Below are 19,506 nucleotides of genomic sequence, written 5' to 3'. Positions count from 1 at the left end.
TTCATATTTTTTTACCACATTTCCCCCCTTTGCTTCCTCAAGAAATGGAATGTTTCCTTGATGGAACAGTAAAAAGAATATAATAACTATTGCTAACTAATAATATGTGAACAACAATATAGAAAAGGAAGAGAGGAAAGTTTTGTCCAGAGGGGCGATTTTTTTTTTTCCTCATGAACCGACGCTTTGACATTAGTCTTGCAAAGGGAGAGCCTCTGCAGAGAGTACATGTTACAGATAGTATATATTATAACAGAAAGGAGATAGTAAAAGATAATAAAGCAAAACAGTTCATATAAAGTCTCTGAGTTCTCTTGTCTTCTTGAAGTGGTAAGATGTCATCAGGAGGAAACTGGATTCTGGTCTGGAAAACTGGATTCTGGACTCTGGTCTGGAAAGCTGGATTCTCTTCTTTAACTGTTTGAATTGCTGTATTTTTTACTAAACCTTAGCATAGCATTGTCAATGATCAAATTAATAAATTCCATTACATTCCCTCCTTTATATCCTTAGACTTCTAATAGAGGGTTGAGGTAGTTATGCAATCTGTAACACTTTTTACCACCATGTGTCTGGATCAAAGCCAAATTTTGTAAGTGTTCATGACACCTGAAAATGTTATGGAAAGGTTATCATACCATATCTCATGGTTCTGAGACAGCCAGTGATTGTGCTAGGCCACAGGTGAGTTCAACTGAGTGAGATAAAAAGATAAATAAGTTCAGTTAAATTAGGAGGGAGAGAGGATGAATACTGGCCTGTGCCTAGTAATTGTGTTCTACATAGTCACCATCATAAGCAAACCATGGACTTACGTATACCTGTCTCTCCTTTTGTTGCACATATATTCTCTCCAGGGCCTGCATCAGAGTTCACAGCAAGTTAGTTTCTGAAATGATAAGTTTCCATATTTCTGAAATCTCATTAATTTCATCAAAGACAGTATGATGGTAAAAATTCGTGCTATGCTGCATAACTGAGAGTATATTAGTGATATATACAATAATTCCAAACCATACCCAGAGTATAATGACATATAAATAATAAATGAATGTAAATAGCTGATTATATTAAACATTATTACATAATCTTCTTTTAGCAAGTAAACCACATCATCTTATACATGAATTCTCTAGTATAACAGTAGCAGATACTTAAAGTGGTGATTAATTTATCAAAAAGAAGTAAGACTTCAATTAGCAAGATTCAATATTCAGTGTTTTCAGTGAGGTATCAAGCAATAGGGTTCAATAACCCTTTCTGGTCTTTTTTAGTTAAACAACAACATAAAAGAGAAAGGAGAAAAATAAATAAATAAAACAAAACTCATTAGAACTCATGGTTCTCTCAAAAAGAAAGAGTAAAAAAAAAGAATTCTGGTAGCTTCTGAGGCCCGATGGCCTCACTCACAGCATATACTTAAAATGTCTTTGAATAATCACTTAGTTTACAAAATTTAGTTTTAAAGAAAAGCAAAAGAAGCAAATGTCAAAAAACAAAGCAAAACCAAAAACCAAAAATAAAAAGCAAAAGATTCGCTAAGCACCCTTTTGTGCTCTTAAAGAACTTAAAGGTGTAGTGAATTCCAGGTCTTTTCAGTGCCTTTCAAAAGTCAAAACAAAACAAAAACAAAAAGAATTTAAAAAAATATTTGAGGTGGGCCAGAAAACTAGGCCATGTGCTTTAGTGGTTTGCCTGTAGAAGGAAATGCTTGTTAAATTATAAGGTATTTAAGCTGCTAGAGTTTGGGGTATGCCACATTGTTTTAACTGGTTCCCCAATTCTCTGCATGCCAAAGTGGCAGGGGTTTCTGAATTGTCATTGACCTTTCTAATGCTGTTATAATGTTCTTTATGGTAGAAAATGTGGAGTTCTCTAGCATCAGTTTTTTCTGTGCCACTGATTTTCAATAAAGGCTGATTTAACTGATGAACCACCACATTCAGCTGATGCTGCTTAGCAAATGCTACAATTGTATCATTTCTTCCCCACTTTCCAAATTTCTTTAATTCGTCAACATATTCTTCAAAAGGGGAGTCATTTACTCTAAAAGACTCAAACTCTTGTCTATGGTTAATCATATAAGAAGCAGCTTCTTGTCTGTGTCTGAGATGATTTCTACAGTGACCTTCTAGCTGGTCTGCTAAAGCCCTAAAAAGGCAATTTCTGTCTCCTGATACTTTACGAAGACTGAGTCCCAAAGCATAAAAAGGGGGGAAATGTGGTAAAAAAAAAATATGAAAGTTTTTTAACAGTTGGTTAGGATAACTGAAAGACTCCAGTTTTTCTTAAGGACCACCCTTTTGGGGAGGAGACCAATGGCATGAGCTACGCACGCCAGTCCGCCTGCTGTGCAAGTCAGACTGCCTGCTATGCACTCGACTTCCGGGGTGCGATCTTAAAAGGCAAGGAGAGAACAGAAGTGGGGTTTTTTTTCCTGCTCTGCTGGTCTCCTGACTGCGCTGCACAGACGGTCTCTCTCTCTCTCTCTCTCTCTCTCCAAAGGTGGCCTTCGGTTTTGGTGAGTTTTTATAAGGAATATAGACTAAGCTTAGACTTAAGACGATTTGTATTGTGTTTCTACTTTCCTATCCTTCTAATCAACATCACCTTGTGACTACCATAACAATAAAAGGTCTATCTAGAAAACCAAAAGCTTCTTCCATTTACTAGTCTGGGAGATAAATTAAGGGAAAGGTTAAGTAGGGGAGATTTATGATCTAATATCCAATTTTAAATCTCACAATTTATTATAAGAGATATGGTATATTAAATTGCATAACTCAATATATGTATGTTCTTTGTGTTTTACTGCAGCAAAAAAAGTGAATAGGTCATGGCACGCTTAACAAAAAGACGACAAGCGGATACAAAAGCTATCCAGCATCTTTGGGCAGCTATTGAGATCATTCGAAACCAGAAGCAAATTGCTAACATTGACCGCATTACAAAGTAAGTAGCATTTCATAGTAAACATTTTAAGTTGATTTTTAAAATATAACAATCTCTCTTTGTGAACTCTGTAAAAAAAGATTTATAAAAATAAATCAGTATTTAAAATTTTCATTTTTATAACATAGGCATGTTACATAGAAAATAATTATGATAGATCCAAAACAAAAACTTCCCAGGTCACTCTTAAGCATTGAGTACCTCTGAGTTTACACTTAAAGCATGTGCCCTTTTTACATCCATCTCTTTTTACTTAGAAGACCATCACCAATAGCCAGATCCATTTTCTCCCCCAAGGAAAATAGCAAACAGAAATTGGAAAAGTTCTGCACATTAGAAAATATCAGAAAATGTAAAAGGGTGAAAGAGCTCTTTGCTGGGGTCAAGTTTTTAGGTCTCAACTCAAACTAAGAGAGAAGTCCCAATCTCATTCAAGGGGAAAACCTTAAGCCTCTGGTCAGCAAGTGTTTATTAAGCACAAACTATGTGTGCCAGGCACTGTACTAAGTTCTTGGGATAGCAAGAAAGGAAAAAACTATCATTCCTCTCAAGGACCTTCCAGTCTAGTGGGGAGGATACTGAAACATTTGGGTCCATGTATCTCTCCAAGAAATGTGTTTTCTTCCACAAAGCTCTCCTATCAACTCCACCTGTCATACCGGCATGTTGCATCAACATCCATGATCCATATATCTCCTGCATGTATACAAGCAAGTAAAATGTCTAAGGAATACAAACTCGGTTTATACTTTTGTAGCATGAAATTGTAGAATTTAGGAATAAGAAAGGAAACTAGAGAATATCTTATCTTATAATAAGCACTTGGAATAAATTTGGCTTTGAAATAAACATTTGTTGCAGCTCAGTTTCTAAATTTAATATGTAGGTAGATAGTATAACAATTTTATTGCTTTTTAATATGACGTTGCTCAAAGTAGTGAAAGCAAACCGTAATGCCCTATTGACACACTGAAGCACAATACCAAACTATGTGGCATAGCTGTGGATTGGCTAAAGATGATCTCTATTAGATTACCAAACTAATGTGCCAGATCTGGTGACTTTCTTGTTAGTTTTATTTTTTATTAGAAATTACTTAATCCATTTTAAAAATTAGAATGGCTGTGTAAAGAAACAATTACTTCATCATCTCAATATCAAGATAAGTGACAGCCATACACTATTACAAGTCATTATCTCTGACTTGCTGATTGTAAACTTTCATATTTTAAAGTCTTGAGATGTATAAACTATTTCTATTCATCACTTTCTTTCTATTTATAACTAAACAAATTACTATTATAACCAAAAAGACCTATGAATATCTGATTTTGAAGTTCAAAATATATTTCAGCTTTAATAATTATTAGTATTAATTATAAGAAGGTTTTAAATTCCATATTTTTGGAATTAAAATGTTGTTTTTCTTACACATGGGATGGCTTGGATTTGCTGGGGGGGGGTTGTTTGGTTTTTTTGTTTGTTTTTGCAAAATTACTGGAAGTGGAGTTTGATTAACATTTGTGATTAGCAACGTTGAAAAGAACTCACCAAATACAGACAATTAATATTGGATTGATAGAGCAGTTTGATTCAAATTATAGTAGTAAGTTAGAACACAGATTAATTATATTCATTGCTATTTAAGAAAATGTGATTTCTAATTTATTGTGCCTTGTTGAGCAATGAAATTTCTGAGTTCTGGAGTTCTTACTAATGTTCCAGATAAGAATAAACCAAAACAAAGTTAGAAAGTTCTCTTCAACATGTGCAATAAAACAGATTGCCTTTGATTTTTTACCAGATAACTGACTTATTAATTGTACCACTTAGCTTTTGCTTCAATAAATGAAAGCTTTTTTCCTTAGTTTTTTTTATTCTGAATCTAACAAAGTCCAATGAAACAAAACCCTAATCCCATTTAAAAATTAAAAGCTTCTTAAATATCAGTTCTACATTAATATTTTTCCTCAGTCAAAATGAGTGAAGCATAATTTTGATGTAATTGTTCTTCAGGATTAAAAAAATCCTTTTCCCCTGTTCTGTTACTGTTCTCATTGAAAATTCAGAAAGCTTTTAAATATGTAAAATACTAAGCTTAAGTAATTATCAGATTAAATTATTCAATAACGAAACCAAATATAAGTGAAAACTAAAAAGATTTTATTATTCAATTAAAAGATATACTCTGACATTCAAAGCCCTTTTCACAATTTGATATCAGCCTGCCTTTCCAACTATATCTTCCACTATTCCCATGCTCTACCTTATTTTTTAAGAATAGCAAGCATTTCCTTTTCTTCCCACGCTCCCATTGAAAAAGTACCACCCAAAAAAAAAAAGTCCTTGTAACAAATATCCCTCTAACTACTTTAACAAGACTGATCTATTCATGGTTTTACTACCTTCAGTGGTTCCCCCCCCCCCCGCCCCAATACCTAGAATAATGCCTTATTCCCTTCTTTCTTCTCACCTTCCATTTCAACTGTCCAGATTCCACCCATCCATTAAGGTTCCTTCAAATCTTACCTCCTTTATGAAACCTTCATGTGACAATTACAATCTAAAGTGATTTCTTCTTCCTCTGAAGTCCTATAGTACTTTTTGTTGCTATCATTCTTTAGATACTTGATCCTATACCATCTTTTGACAGCTATTGCATTGTTGTCTTATCTCATGAGTTTTTTGTATATGTATGTTCATCTCCCCTCCTAGTTAATAGGTTCAACAAACTTGAATGATTGCATAGAAAATTTTGAATGTATAGATTGAATTTAACACAATAGTAACACAGTTGCCCTACTTATCTATATCCTTTTTCTGAACTTACTGCTACTCTTTTAAAAATGTATTTTAATGTTTCATTGTTACTCTTTTCTCTTCTTTTTGCATCACTGTCAACCAACTCCCTCTCCCTCTTGTGAACCCTTCTTTGTAACCAAAAAGTATTGTCATGCAAAAGAAACGACCACATTGACTGTGTCTATAAATATCTGCTCTTTTTTTGAACCTCTAGTCTGTCACCTCTCTTCCAAGAGGGGGAAAGCATTCTTTGTCATCAGTCTTTTGAAGTTTTCCATGTTATTTTCATTTACATTATTGTTTAAATTATTTTTCTGGTTGCTCTCACTTTAAACTTTGCATCAGTTTGTACCGACCTTCCCAGGTTTCTTTTATTCCATCATTCATCATTGCTTACTGAATAATAATATTCCATTATTTTTATATAGTATAATTTATTTATCCATTCCCCAGTTGGTGGGATCCACTTTGATTTCAGTTCTGTGTTACCACAAATAGTGCTGATTTTCATTTTAGGCATATGGGTCAGTTACCTCTATCTTTGATTACTTTGGAATATATGCATAGAAGTGGCATTTCTGGTCAAAGAAAACCATACAATGTAGTGACTTTTATTACTTCTCCCCACATATTGCTAACTGTTCCACAAGTGCGGTATGTCATTTCCAACACCTTTTCATGAGCGTAATCCATCCATCCCCTATAGCTGGAATGCATTCCTTTATTTCTTCCTTTTAGATTTCTTCACAAAGTCTTACTTCATTCCTCATAACAGCATGGAGTTGACCCAGTGGACTCTCAAAGTCTACACCTGCGAAGAGTAAGATTTGGTAGATTAAGTATGTTGGAAAGTACATTCTTGGCACATAGCAGACATGTCCACTTTGTAAGAACCATCCTCGCTAGATGTTTAAGTAAGTTGAAAACAGAGAAAAATACTAAGTTATCCTCAGTCTGTTCCTGCAGTAACAGTTGTAGAGTGTTGGTAAGAATGTGGATGGTGCTTAGAATCAGTTTTTATACTGTCTTTATATCTTAGTTGGTACTCTAAATGTGATATTCTTGTCCAAAGACCAATAAATGGATATGCTACCAAAGGAACTGAACTCTTTCTGTCTTGGCATTGTCCTTGTGACCAGAGTCAGAAGATAAGATTGTTGTAGCACCAGGGAAGAGTGGTTCTTGGTTCTTCTTAGAGGGTAAATAAAGAAATTGGTGGAGTTGCTTTTAATTATGTGTCCAAAGGCAACAAGAAAAATAATTTCTTGAGATATTTATCTCATACCACATTACTTACAATAAATATTAGCAAAAAAGAACACCACAAAAATAAAAGTTTATGCTCTATCTACATGACAGATTGATACTTTCTTTGAGGAAATCAGAAGCTGTGGGACATGATAGACAATGAGTAAAATCACAAAAATGAATATTTTTTAACATGGGGAAAAAATTCTTTTGTGGGAGTTATTCCTAGATCAACTATCTGTGTAAAGTGAGACACTAACTTTTTAGAGCAAAGGTCAAAATTTGTGTTAAAACTAGGAAAAAGAATAAATAAACATGAGAAAAAGTTATAGTGTGCAAACAACTACAACCAGACCAAAAAGTGAGAAGTGTATGGAAGAAAGGCCATTGCCACTCATAACAATTTCATTCAGAAATTTAACTAATATTTATTATTTCCCTTTACAGGAGAACAAAATAGCACCCCCCAAAAAACCCCAAAACAAAACCCAAACCCTACTAAGTAAACCTTTGACTTAACTTGCCAAGCAGAGACCTCTGGCAGCCAAAGAAACCATCCCTTTAGAGTAAAACTTATTTGTATTGACAAAGATGTCTAAGGTTGAAAATGATAAATGTTTCAGAGCCTGTGGGAAAATAGGCACTATAAAGCTCAGTTTATAGAGCTGTGAATTGTCCTAACAATTGGAAAAGCACTGGGAATTTTAACTTTACTAGATAAGACAAAACTCGTAAACTAATGATAACCCTTACAAAGACACAAAGAGAAAGGCTATATGTGTGTGTGTGTGTGTGTGTGTATTTGTGCATATATGAGTAGAGATAATATATAATTGCTGTACTTTTATATTATCAGAGAACTGAAATGAAAGCCCATCAGTTGGGTAATGGCTGACCAAATTGTGGCGGAATATTATTATTGTGCTTTAGGAGTGACAATTATGAAAAATTCATAGAAATTTGGAAAGACTTGTATCAACCAATACAGAGGGAAATGAACAGAACAAGGAAAACAGTTTACACAATTGCAAAAAAAAAAATTGTACAGGAAAACACAATGCAATGACTTTAGGACTCAGATATAGTGACCATCTCTGACCTCAGAGAACTAGAAGTAAAGCCCATCTCCAGCATATGAGGAGAGGGAGGAGGGGCGGGGGGCGTTCTAAATATGGAGTAGTTTTTAAGAGTGTGGTTGTTGTGCTTTAATGTAATGTAGTTAGTTATCAGGGATGGTTCTGTTAGGAGAGAGGCAAAGTATCATTGTCAATTGATAGTAAGACGAAAAAGCATCAACAGTACATCTTTGTACAATTTTATAAAGAATAATGGTGAGACTATTAGCAGCATTGTCTCATAAAACAATGAGTAGCCCTGGAGAGAAAAATCTATTAAATGAAAAGTAGGCAAAAGACCCAGCTAAGCCAAACCCCTGTGATGAACTGTACGGTCCTTATGAACAGGGCTTGTTTCATTGTTTGTGTCTGTGTTCCTAGCACTTAGCACAGTGCCTGGCACATAATAGGTGCTTCATAAATGTTGGCTGATCGGTTGTTGATTGGAATCATTGATGAATGAAACTAGAATGAGGAAAACGAATAGATCAGATGAACCTGATGCCTGGAGCACACATCAAATGCCACCTCTTCCATGATCCCTTCACCTGCTGATGCCTCTCCACCAAAAAGCAAAAACTTTATACGGAACTATATGTGATTTAAAATTGTTGTCCTGGGGGCAGCTAGGTGGTGCAGTAGATAAAGCACTGGCCCTGGATTCAGGAGGACCTGAGTTCAAATCTGGCCTCGGACACTTGACACTTAGTAGCTGTGTGACCCTGGGCAAGTCACTTAACCCTCATTGCCCTGAAAAAAATTCTAGGTAAAATTGTTGTCCTTTGTATCCCTGATGCCTGGCACATCAGGAAGTGTCACATTAATAGCAGGTCTCAAAATCAGGAACTGGATCTGAGTTAAAGCCCTGTCTCTGACATGCTGGCTTTGTGAAGCTGCCCAAGCCACTCATCCTGGTCCCTATCCCCAGTGCCCAATATAGTGGGGATAGGGACCAGGCCTGTGATTTCACTAGTTTAAGGAACATTGGGAGGCTGAGTGACTTGGGCAGCTTCACAAAGGAACATTGGGAGGCACTTCAGAAGAACTTTCTGATTAATGTGCAGAAGTAAATAAAGTAATCCAATTTTATGTATTGTGACCAAGGCAGAGGATAGCTAAAATGGCTTTCCCTTTTGAGTGGTTCTCAAAACTTAATTTTTCCTCTTTCCTGGGATTTTTCTTTATTAGTAAAAAATGCTACAAAGGACAGGAAATTCAGGAGACTCAAGCATGGTCATAAGATTACAAATTGTAAATTCTGTGTAACTTGCAGGAAACTCATGTTTGTGCTAGATTGCAGTTATAAGTTCCATGGACTTTGTGGTATTTGCAATACCTTTTGAGAACCAGTTTTTTTGTTTTGTTTTGTTTTTGGGTGGGGCGGGGGTTGGGGAGCAATGAGGGTTAAGTGACTTGCTCAGGGTCATGGCTAAGGGTATTTAATTTTTAATTTTTTTAATAGAATTTTATTTTCCAAAATATATGTAAAAACAAAATTTTAACATAAATTTTTAAAAAAACTTTGTGTTCCAACTTCTCTTCCCCCCTCCATTCCCACCCCCCACCCACAAGAACTCAAGCAATTCAAAATAAGTTATACATGAGTAGTCATGGGAAAATACCCATATTAGCTAGTTGTGAGAGAAAACAGTCCAAAAAAACCCCAAAACTTCAGGTTAAGGAATTGGAGAAGGGTATTTAACAAGGATAGACATAGAAGACATCAAGTTAATTAACCTGAATGAAGTTCACTTTCAAGTGTTTCCCTTCATTTTCCACCAACCAAGCATCACAGCACATCTGAAGCTGTTCCTGCTTTCTTTGTACTTAGGTGGCCAGGAAGCTAGTACACAACCTGAACCTTGAGTCCCCTGAGCCAATCACATCTCTAGGATCATCTCAATACCTTTTTTTTGGGGGGAGGGCAACGGGGTTAAGTGACTTGCCCAGGGTCACACAGCTAGTAAGTGTCAAGTGTCTGAGGCTGGATTTGAACTCATGTCCTCCTGAATCCAAGGCCAGTGCTTTATCCACTGCACCACCCAGCTGCCCTTCAATACCTTTTTTTAAAAAAATTAAGTATTTTATTTTTTTTCCAGTTACATATAAAGATAGTTCTTAACTTTTGTTTATACAAGCTTTCCAATTTCAGATTTTTCTCCCTCCTTCCCACCTCCCCTAGACAGCAGGTAATCTGATATATGTATATATATAAAATAACATTAAACACATTTCTGCATTAGTCATATTATAAGAGAAAAATCAGAGCAATGAGAAAAAACCTCAAAACAGAAAAACAACAGCACCAAAAACAAAAGAAATAGTGTGGTTCAATCAGCACCTCTATTCCACAGTTCTTTTTTTTTCTTGGATTTGGAGATCCTCTTCCATCATGAGTTCCCTGGAGCTCTTCTGTACCATTGCATTGGTGAGAAGAATATAGTCCATCACAGTAGATCAAAACACAATGTTGATGATACTGTGTACAATGTTCTTCTGGTTCTGCTCATCTCACTCATCATCAGCCCACGCAAGACCCTCCAGGTTTCTCTGAACTCCTCCTGCTCATTGTTTCTTACAGCACAGTAGTATTCCATTACATTCATATACCACAACTTGTCCAGCCATTCCCCAATTGGTGGGCATCCCTTCAACTTTCAGTTCCTTGCCACCACATAAAGAACAGCTATAAATATTTTTGTACATGTGGGTCCTTTTCCCTTTTCCATGATGTCTTTGGGGAAAAGACCCAAAAGTGGTATTGCTGGGTCAAAGGGTATGCACAGCTTCATAGCCCTTTGGGCATAATTCCAAATTGCTCTCTAGAATGGTTGGATCAGTTCACAGCTCCACCAACAACAATACATTAGTGTTCCAATTTTTCCACAGCTTCTCCAACATTTATTATTTTCCTTTTTTGTCATTTTAGCCAATCTGATAGGTGCCAGGTGGTACCTCAGAGTTGTTTTCATTTGCATCTCTCTAATCATTTTCACGTATTTGTTTGTAGCTGTATTGGAGCAAGCAGAAGATGTCTTTTTTTGTTTTTTGTTTGGAACAAACATTTTATTTTATTTTCCAGTTACATGTAAGGGTAGTTTTCAACATTCATTTTCATAAAACTAACCTAACTTCCATGGGAGTAGGGATTAGGATATTGTACCTAACACACCTGTAGTTAGTCTGGCATGGCCACACTGACTCTCATTAAAGGTCTTGAGCTGAGCCTTGAAGGAAGCTAGACATTTTCTGATGTGGTGAGGAAGGTGTGTATTCCAGGCAAGAGGAACAGCCTATATAAAGGTACACAGATTTAAAATGGAATGTCATATCCATGGAATAGAAAGTAGACTAGCTTCAGCTGGTACCTCGAGTGCATGAATGAACATAATGTGCAGTAATCCTAGAAAGGTCAGTTAGAGACATCCTAAAGGGATCTAAATGTCAAAAAAGGGGCTCTGGGAGCAGCTAGGTGGCGCAGTGGATAGAGCACCGGCCCTGGAGTCAGGAGTACCTGAGTTCAAATCCGGCCACAGACACCTGACACTTACTAGCTATGTGACCTCGGGCAAGTCACTTAACCCCAACTGCCTCACTTAAAAAAAAAGAGATGCATTGGAGCAGGGGAGTGACAAGATCTGGATTCTGTGCTAGAAGAATGTAAATTTGTCACTTGGGTGGAGGATTGATTGGAAAGTGGAGACACTAGAGGCAGGGAGACCAATGGTTATTACAGTAGTCCAGGTCTAAGTGATAAGAATCCCAGAATAGGAGAAATGAAGGGATGGAAAGAAAAGAAGTTGAGTTATGTGGAGAAGATTTATGGAGAGGCATTATCTGAGAAAGATACTTAAATGGTGACCTTTTTTTAGCCACTGTTTTAAACTAGATGATCTCTGTAACACATTTTTAGCTCTGAAATTCTGTTTTATGTTTTTGAAGTAAAATAGTCCCAAATATGTCTAAGGTGATAAGTTCTGATAAATTTAAATTACATACTTAATATCCTACTGTAGTAAAAAATGACGGGGCAGCTAGGTGGCGCAGTGGATAGAGCACCGGCCCTGGAGTCAGGAGTACCTGAGTTCAAATCCGGCCTCAGACACTTAACACTTACTGGCTGTGTGACCCTGGGCAAGTCACTTAACCCCAATTGCCTCACTTTAAAAAAAAAAAAAGACAAGCAGATGCTGTGCTTTATTGGAGAGAAGAAAAAAATAGAAGATATATTATTATTATTTTTATGCAACTATGAACCTAGATTACTATGTATAGTTCTGGTCATGATCTTTCATGAATGATACAGACAAAATTTAGAACATGGCTAAAATAATTAAGTAAAGAAATATGAGAGTGGATTGGAGGCATAAACTGATATAAAAATTCTTTGTTCTGATAATATGAAGTAATTAGCAAGGGAAAATGAGCGAGGTTTAAAATCTTAAAGGGTATAAGATTTTATCTACCTTCAGTATATCAGATGTAGGGAGATATCTTTATCTGTTCTGTGCTGTGCTTGACTCAGGCCAGTTTCCTGGTAGTTTAGGTTCAGTATTAGAACAAAATGAGACATTTGTAGGTCATTCATTAGTTAACAAAGAAGAGATTTACTTGGCCATGATAAAAGGATAATCAGCAAGTAAAGATAGGTATTGAGACTACTTTGAAATAATTTAGCTGAGTCAAACTTCAGAGCACTCCTTGTACTTATGGCTGCTTTGTACTCAGGTGATGAGGAAATGATGTCAACAGTCTGCACCTTTTCTTTTCTGAGTCAACCATATGTTAAGGGATGTTCCAAGACCTTTTTAGGAGAAACTAGCCTAACTTACATAGGTTAGGATATCACTTCTATCACAGAGGTGAATTAAAATACAGAAAAATACAGGTAAAGTAATCTTAGAGAAGTTATTACTGCTGACAATTAAATTGAAATTGAATTGAATTGAAAATGTAAATTTACTCATTATTCATTATATAAAATCATGGGTGATAGAACTTTAATGGGATTCGTAGGAGATGACACAGTTTGGGGAATACATTACCAGTCTTTCTCAGCAAATGTCAGAGACACACTTTAATGGATAATTTTTGGATCTGATTTAATGTGGCATTTTTTTTCTTCCAATTGGATAGAATTTTTAAATGGTTTGTTATATATTCCTGTCTATCCCTACAGTATGTGATGTCAGGTGGAGTTTCTCTCATATCCTTTAAAGAGATATTTAACAACAGCTACAACCAACAGAACATTTTGTGTATACTATGTATAAGGAACTGGATTCGATTCAAAAAGGATTCAGAGATGTATGACAAAAGGAACTTGTTTTACATAAGTGCTTTCAAGGCCACTTACACTGTAATTGAGAAGACATGGTATAAATATATTTTAAAAGGCTTTTTCAGCCACTGCAGAATAGTTGCCAAATGCATGAACCTACTTATGTGGCTTGACTACTTAAAGGTTGCCATATGAAAAATATCGCCTAATGGGGCAGCTAGGTGGCGCAGGGGATAGGGCACTGGCCCTGGAGTCAGGAGGACCTGAGTTCAAATCCGGCCTCAGACACTTAACACTTACTAGCTGTGTGACCCTGGGCAAGTCACTTAACCCCAATTGCCTCACCAAAAAAAAAAAAATCACCTAATATACCTTTTTTTAATACATTGACTTTTATTAGCAAAGACCAAACTAGCTTACTCATTGTTCTTTTAGGTTTTTGTTTTTTTTTTAAGAGGCATCATGGAGGTGCCTCTCCAATAGCGAAAGGAAAGACAGTTATATTTATAGTATGGATAAATTGATTATCAGTCTCAATATAATAATCTCCTCCTTAGGGAGGTACAGGGGAGGGCTTATCCTAATTTGGAGTTCCTGGGGGCTTAAACCAACCCCCGAGATGGGTACCTTTTTCCATAGAGGTGTCTTTTGGGGGTTTACATGTCATAAGGTGAATCTGGGGACAAATTTGGCCTTTTCTGCACATGTCACCTTTTCCCTATGCCTAATTTTAAAATATTTTCATTTATCAATTAGAATTTCTATACCCTGTCTGTGTATCATTGTTATAGTTAAGGTCTCTATGACCTGCCTTTTTATGTTCTTGTTATGAGTGTTGATTAATGTGGGTAACAAGAACCTAGGCCCTGACTTGTATTAATGAAGACTCAAGTCTTAAGTTATCCATTAACTGGGATCTGAATCCCTCTTAGAGCTCAGATCTAAATTAGAATTTGGGTCTTATGTTTTTCTGTTAACCCCTTTTAGGTACTATTGATAGCTACTGTTGATAGGTTATCTGTTAACCCTTTTAGTCTCCTCCATCACTAGGATAAACCTAATCGGGTACTTCATTAAAGTGTTCCTTTCAAACTGTTCCATGATAAGTTTAACCTAGATTAGTAATAACTGATCACTGCTTGGATTTGAAGCCAGCGCTAGAGATACCAAGAATAAAATTTAACTCCTAAGAGGTCATAGGATCAGAGATTTAGAGCTAAAATGGACATTAGGGCTCATTTAATCTAACCTTTTCATTGTACCAGTGAGGAAAACAATGTGGTTAAATGACTTGCCCGAGGTCATAAATTTAGTAAGTGGCAGAACCAACTCTTTCACTCAGGTCATCTGACCCCAAAATCCAGTATTCTTTCCCAGTGTACCATATTGAATGGAAAAATTATTAAATTCCTTGAAACAAAATAAACAAAATATAGCTTTCTTTACAGAGTCCATTGTTATATTTTATTATTTTGTTTCTGTTAGGAAGGTCTTTGTGTCATTTATTTTAATCCAAAATATTTGAATATTGTAACTGATATGTCCAAGAATATGTTGTCTTGTGGAAGATAGAAAAAATATATCAGCTATAGTTGTTGCCTTTGAGGAAATGATGATGATGAAGAGCAGGAGGCATGAGTATAAATTTATTTATTTATTGAGGCAATCTGAATTAAGTGACTTGCCCAGAATCACACAGCTTCTAAGTATTAAGTGTCTGGAGGCAGGTTTTGAACTCAGGTCCTTCTGACTCCAGGGCCAGGGCTCTATCCACTGCACCATTTAGCTGTACCTGCTACCTTATGTTTATTTAGTACTTTAAAACCTTCAAAATTCTTTCAGATCCATTATCTCATTTGAACTCCGAAAGCCTATGAGGCTAACAGGACAGATATTATTCTTTCCCCCTTCCCCTTTTTTTAAAATGGTAAAATGCAGGCCAAAGAGATTGAATTACTTGGCCAAAGTGAAATAGTTAATAAGTAAAACTAGAACAAGTACCTTGTTCCAGCATTCTTTCCACTATATCCACAGCAGGTTTATTTTGTTTTGTTTTGTGGGTTTTTGTTGTTGTTGTTGTTTGTTCTGTTTGGGTTTTTTTTTTATTTGGGGTGGGGTTTTTTTGGTGCTTACATAAGATGTGAGCTACAATGAAAAAGGTACTTTTTAGTTCTATAATTCTCTGACAGTGCTCTGTTTATTTTCAGTTTATCTTATACATATCTTATTTGTTCATAGTTGTTTCATGTTGTTTTCCTCATTAGACATGGGCTCCATGAGAACAGGGACTGTCCTCTGCCTTCTTTATATCCTCTGTTTTAACACAGAGTGTTTGGCAAATAGTTGTTGTTCAGTTGTTTTAGTTGTATTTGACTCTTTGTGACCCCAGAAACATTTCTGTGGGTTTTTGTTTTTTGTTCTGTTTTTGGTGGGGGTTTTTTGGCAAAGATACTTAAATGGTTTGCCATTTCCTTCTGCAGTCACAAAGAGAGGTAAAGTTACTTGTCTAAGGTCACACAGCTAGTAAGTGTCCGAAGTTGGATTTGAGTTCATGAAGTTTACTCTTCCTGACTCTAGGCTGTATGCTCTATCCACTTCCGCACATAGCTGCCATATATGCATTGTATGTTGGGGGGATTATTCACAGCATTTAGATGTATGATTTCTTTTGTCCGGTTTTCATAATAAAGACAGACCATATTCAAGTGAATTTGTTTGCTTTTCTTTTTTTTCTTTTCTTACTGCATCACATCCTATTACAATTTGCCTAGGCTAGCTCTAAGGTTAATGTTGCCATCTTATGGGTGAAAGTCAAATGAGCAAAGAAGAGGCTCAGTCATCAGCATAGTAAGAGAATTGCTCTCTTTTCCCTTATGTTGGCAGCACGGGCCAAAGACAGGATGGTGAAGCCATCCATTATTTTGACCCATAATGCTTGAGAATGACAGGGAGAAGTGGTCTTAGCGGTATTCAGTAACATATACAAAGAGTGCCTTTCCTCCGAAAACATCTTCAGTTTATCTGCATATATCTTATTTGTACCTAATTGTTTGCATTTTATCTCCCATTAGATCATAAGTTCCTTGAAGGTAGGGACCATTTTTGCTTTCTTATCCTCAGCACTTTGAACAGTGTCTGGTGCTTGATAAATAGTTGTTGACTTGACTAGAAGAAACCTGAGTGTTTAAAAGTTAATTGGGGGGCAGCTAGATGGCACAGTGGACAGAGCACCGGCCCTGGAGTCAGGAGTACCTGAGTTCAAATCTGGCCTCAGACACTTAACTAGCTGTGTGACCCTGGGCAAGTCACTTAACCCCAATTGCCTCACTAAAAAAAACAAAAAAAAAAACCAACAACAAAAAGTTAATTGGCTGGTACAATTGTCTAATGCTAAAACTCCTAAGTCCCGATGAATTCCCTTTGGAATTTAGGTACTAACTATGATGAAGTATAGATGGGAAGAGACATCTTTATCTTATTGTGAGATACAGTAACAGCCTGTTAAAGTAGTAGACTCTTCTTCTCAGTTAGGGAAAAGCGTGCCCATATAAGGAACAGCAAGACAATATCATCTAGTGAAATTACATCAACTCAAGAATTTGAGAAAAGTAAGTTTTTCAGGGCTAGAGGGAGAACTGATAAAAACCAGTTTGAGCTGACTCCTGCTAACAGAACAGGATTGCAACATGGACAGCTGTAAAATTTGTAACTTATAAATTTAGAACTATCTGGGAATCCACCTTCATTTTACACATGAGGAAAATAAAACTCAGAGAGTTTCAGTGATTTGCCTAGGGTCACGAAGTTCATAGTTAGCTGTAGTGAGGTTCAAAACCAGATCTTCCTGACTCCATTTCAGTTTTCTATATACTGTACTAGTAGTGTAGTAATGAAGACTAGATTTCTTGTCTGTGAAGGACCAGAGAGCATTAGATATACTAACTAGTATTATTTTAATATATAAAATACTAATATAATTACAACATGTTTGTGGATCATTTTAAGTGATTTGTTCATATTGTAATTAAATGTTTTGTTAGAGAATTAATTCTTTCCCACATGTACCACATGTAGCTAAAGTGCTCAAATTGGTGAGTGCACCAGAAGCATCAGAGATTAGAAGGTTGTTAGAGTCTTTGGGTTCGTGTATCTTCAGGAATCCATGGTATAGGACAACAATAAAAATATATTTAGCATTTTTCTTAAAACATGTTTCTTGTTCTAAATCACTCTTGATTAAAAAAATGCAAATTAAAACAACTCTGAGGTACCACCTCACACCTGTCAAATTGACTAATATGACAAAAAAGGAAAATGATAAATGTTGGAGAAGATGTGGGAAAATTGAAACACCTAATGCATTATTGGTGTTGTGAACTGATCCATTCTGAAGAACAATTTGGAACTATACGCAAGGGGCTATAAAACAGTACATACCCTTTGACCCAGCAAAACTACTAGATCTGTATCCCAAAGAGATCATAAAAAGGGAAAAGGAACCACATGTACAAAAATATTTAAGCAGCTCTTTTGTGGGGGCAAAGACTTGGAAATTGAATGGATGCCCATCAGTTGAGGAATGGCTGAACAAATTGTGGTATATGAATATGTAATGGAATATTATTGTGCTGTAAGAAATGATGAGCAGGCAGATTTCAGAAAAACCTGGAAAGACTTAAGTGGACTGATGCCAAATGAAGTAAGCAGAACCAGGAGAACATTGTACCCAGTAACAGCAACATTGTGTGATTATCAGCTATGATAAACTTATTTCTTCTCAGTAATACAATGATCCAAGACAATTCTAAAAGACTCATGATGGAAAATTATATCCATAATCAGAGGAAGACGTATGGAGTCTGAATGCAAGTTGAGGCATACTATTTTCACTTGTTTTTTTTTCCTTTTTCTGATTTTTCTTTTACAACATGACTAATGTGAAAATAAGTTTAACAAGATTGCACTATTAAACATATCAGAATTCTTGCTGTCTTGAGGAAGGAGGTAGGGAGAAAAATGTGGAACTCAAAATCTTACAAAAATGATTGTTGAAAATTGTCTTTATATGTATTTAGGGGGAAAAAATCCGATTAAGTGGGGAAAAGAAGAAAAAGCATTACCTGTTCCCCATTTTAAAAAATGAAATAAAGTATCAAAGAAGAAATACAACTTAAAAACATGTTTCTTTAAAATTGGATAATTGTCAAACTACAAAAGACAATATTTCAGATTTATTTGTAACTACTAATTTGCTATTGTCGAATTTAAGGTTTTCAGAATTCAAAACTATTTGCCACATCTTTGTTTTGCAAACATTTTAGAGTTTATCTCAAGAGAGCTGGAGTGACATGGGGATTCTCACTGTGTTGCTTAGCTATACAACACTGTTCAGAACTTTAGGAAAGTAATCTTCATCTGGGGATTAAGAAGTATTCAAGTATACCAAGAAAAAGATCTAGGGAAATTAGACTGGAAAGAAGAGAGGAGGAGATAGAAACATATGTCTAAAAAATTTAAATTCAAAGTAATAAAAATATTTCAGTATTAAATATATTAAACATGAACTTTAGATGTTAGTGACATAAGCAAATCAGTGAAAAGAATTAATGGTAGAAGATTAACATACTACTGTAAAGGAACTACTAGGCTGTTTATGCCTATCTAGTTGAAAAAAGATAACAAAACTCTGCAGTGGATTAAACATCAGTTGGGAAACTCAGAGACTGATTTGACCTTAATTTCAATTTTTACCACTCTTCTCATGTAAATTCATTTCTGTTATTGTACTTGAACTGTCAAGTGAGAGCCACTCCTTGATAATTATAATTATTTCAAGACAATTTTAACACATCAAAAAATATTTAATGTTACACTAAACCTGAGCAGCTAGGAGGCACCATAGATAGAGTGCCAGACCTGGGTTCAGAAAGACATGAGTTCAAAATCAGCCTCAGACACTTACTAGTAGTGTGAGCCCAGGCAAGTCATTGAACCCTGTCTGCCTCAGTTTTTTCATCTATAAAATGAGCTGAAAAAGGAAATGGCAGAACACTTCAATATCTTTGTCAAGAAAACCCCAAGGAGTCATGAAGAGTCGGAAATGAGTGA

The 19,506-nt window shown here is 35.8% G+C and overlaps 1 protein-coding gene across 6 annotated transcripts in view; it reads left to right on the top strand.

Annotated features, from left to right (window-relative positions):
* The window catches only part of ZMYND11 (zinc finger MYND-type containing 11), a 142,991-nt gene that overhangs the window by 65,081 nt on the left and 58,404 nt on the right, over nt 1–19,506 (top strand). For 5 of the 6 annotated variants that reach the window (XR_006353213.1, XR_006353214.1, XM_043965825.1 and 2 more), the window contains exon 2: nt 2,818–2,952. Coding sequence is in view for 4 of the 6 variants with exons in the window: in XM_043965825.1 (XP_043821760.1) it covers nt 2,837–2,952 (116 nt within the window). In the remaining 2 variants the exon portion in view is untranslated. Of the gene's footprint in view, nt 1–2,817; nt 2,953–6,492; nt 6,669–19,506 lie in introns of those variants that run through there. The other variant, XM_043965828.1, reaches the window with a different exon arrangement.

Source organism: Dromiciops gliroides, chromosome 5, assembly GCF_019393635.1.
Source record: "Dromiciops gliroides isolate mDroGli1 chromosome 5, mDroGli1.pri, whole genome shotgun sequence".
Taxonomy (NCBI): domain Eukaryota; kingdom Metazoa; phylum Chordata; class Mammalia; order Microbiotheria; family Microbiotheriidae; genus Dromiciops; species Dromiciops gliroides.
This window is presented reverse-complemented; position numbering and strand designations above follow the sequence as displayed.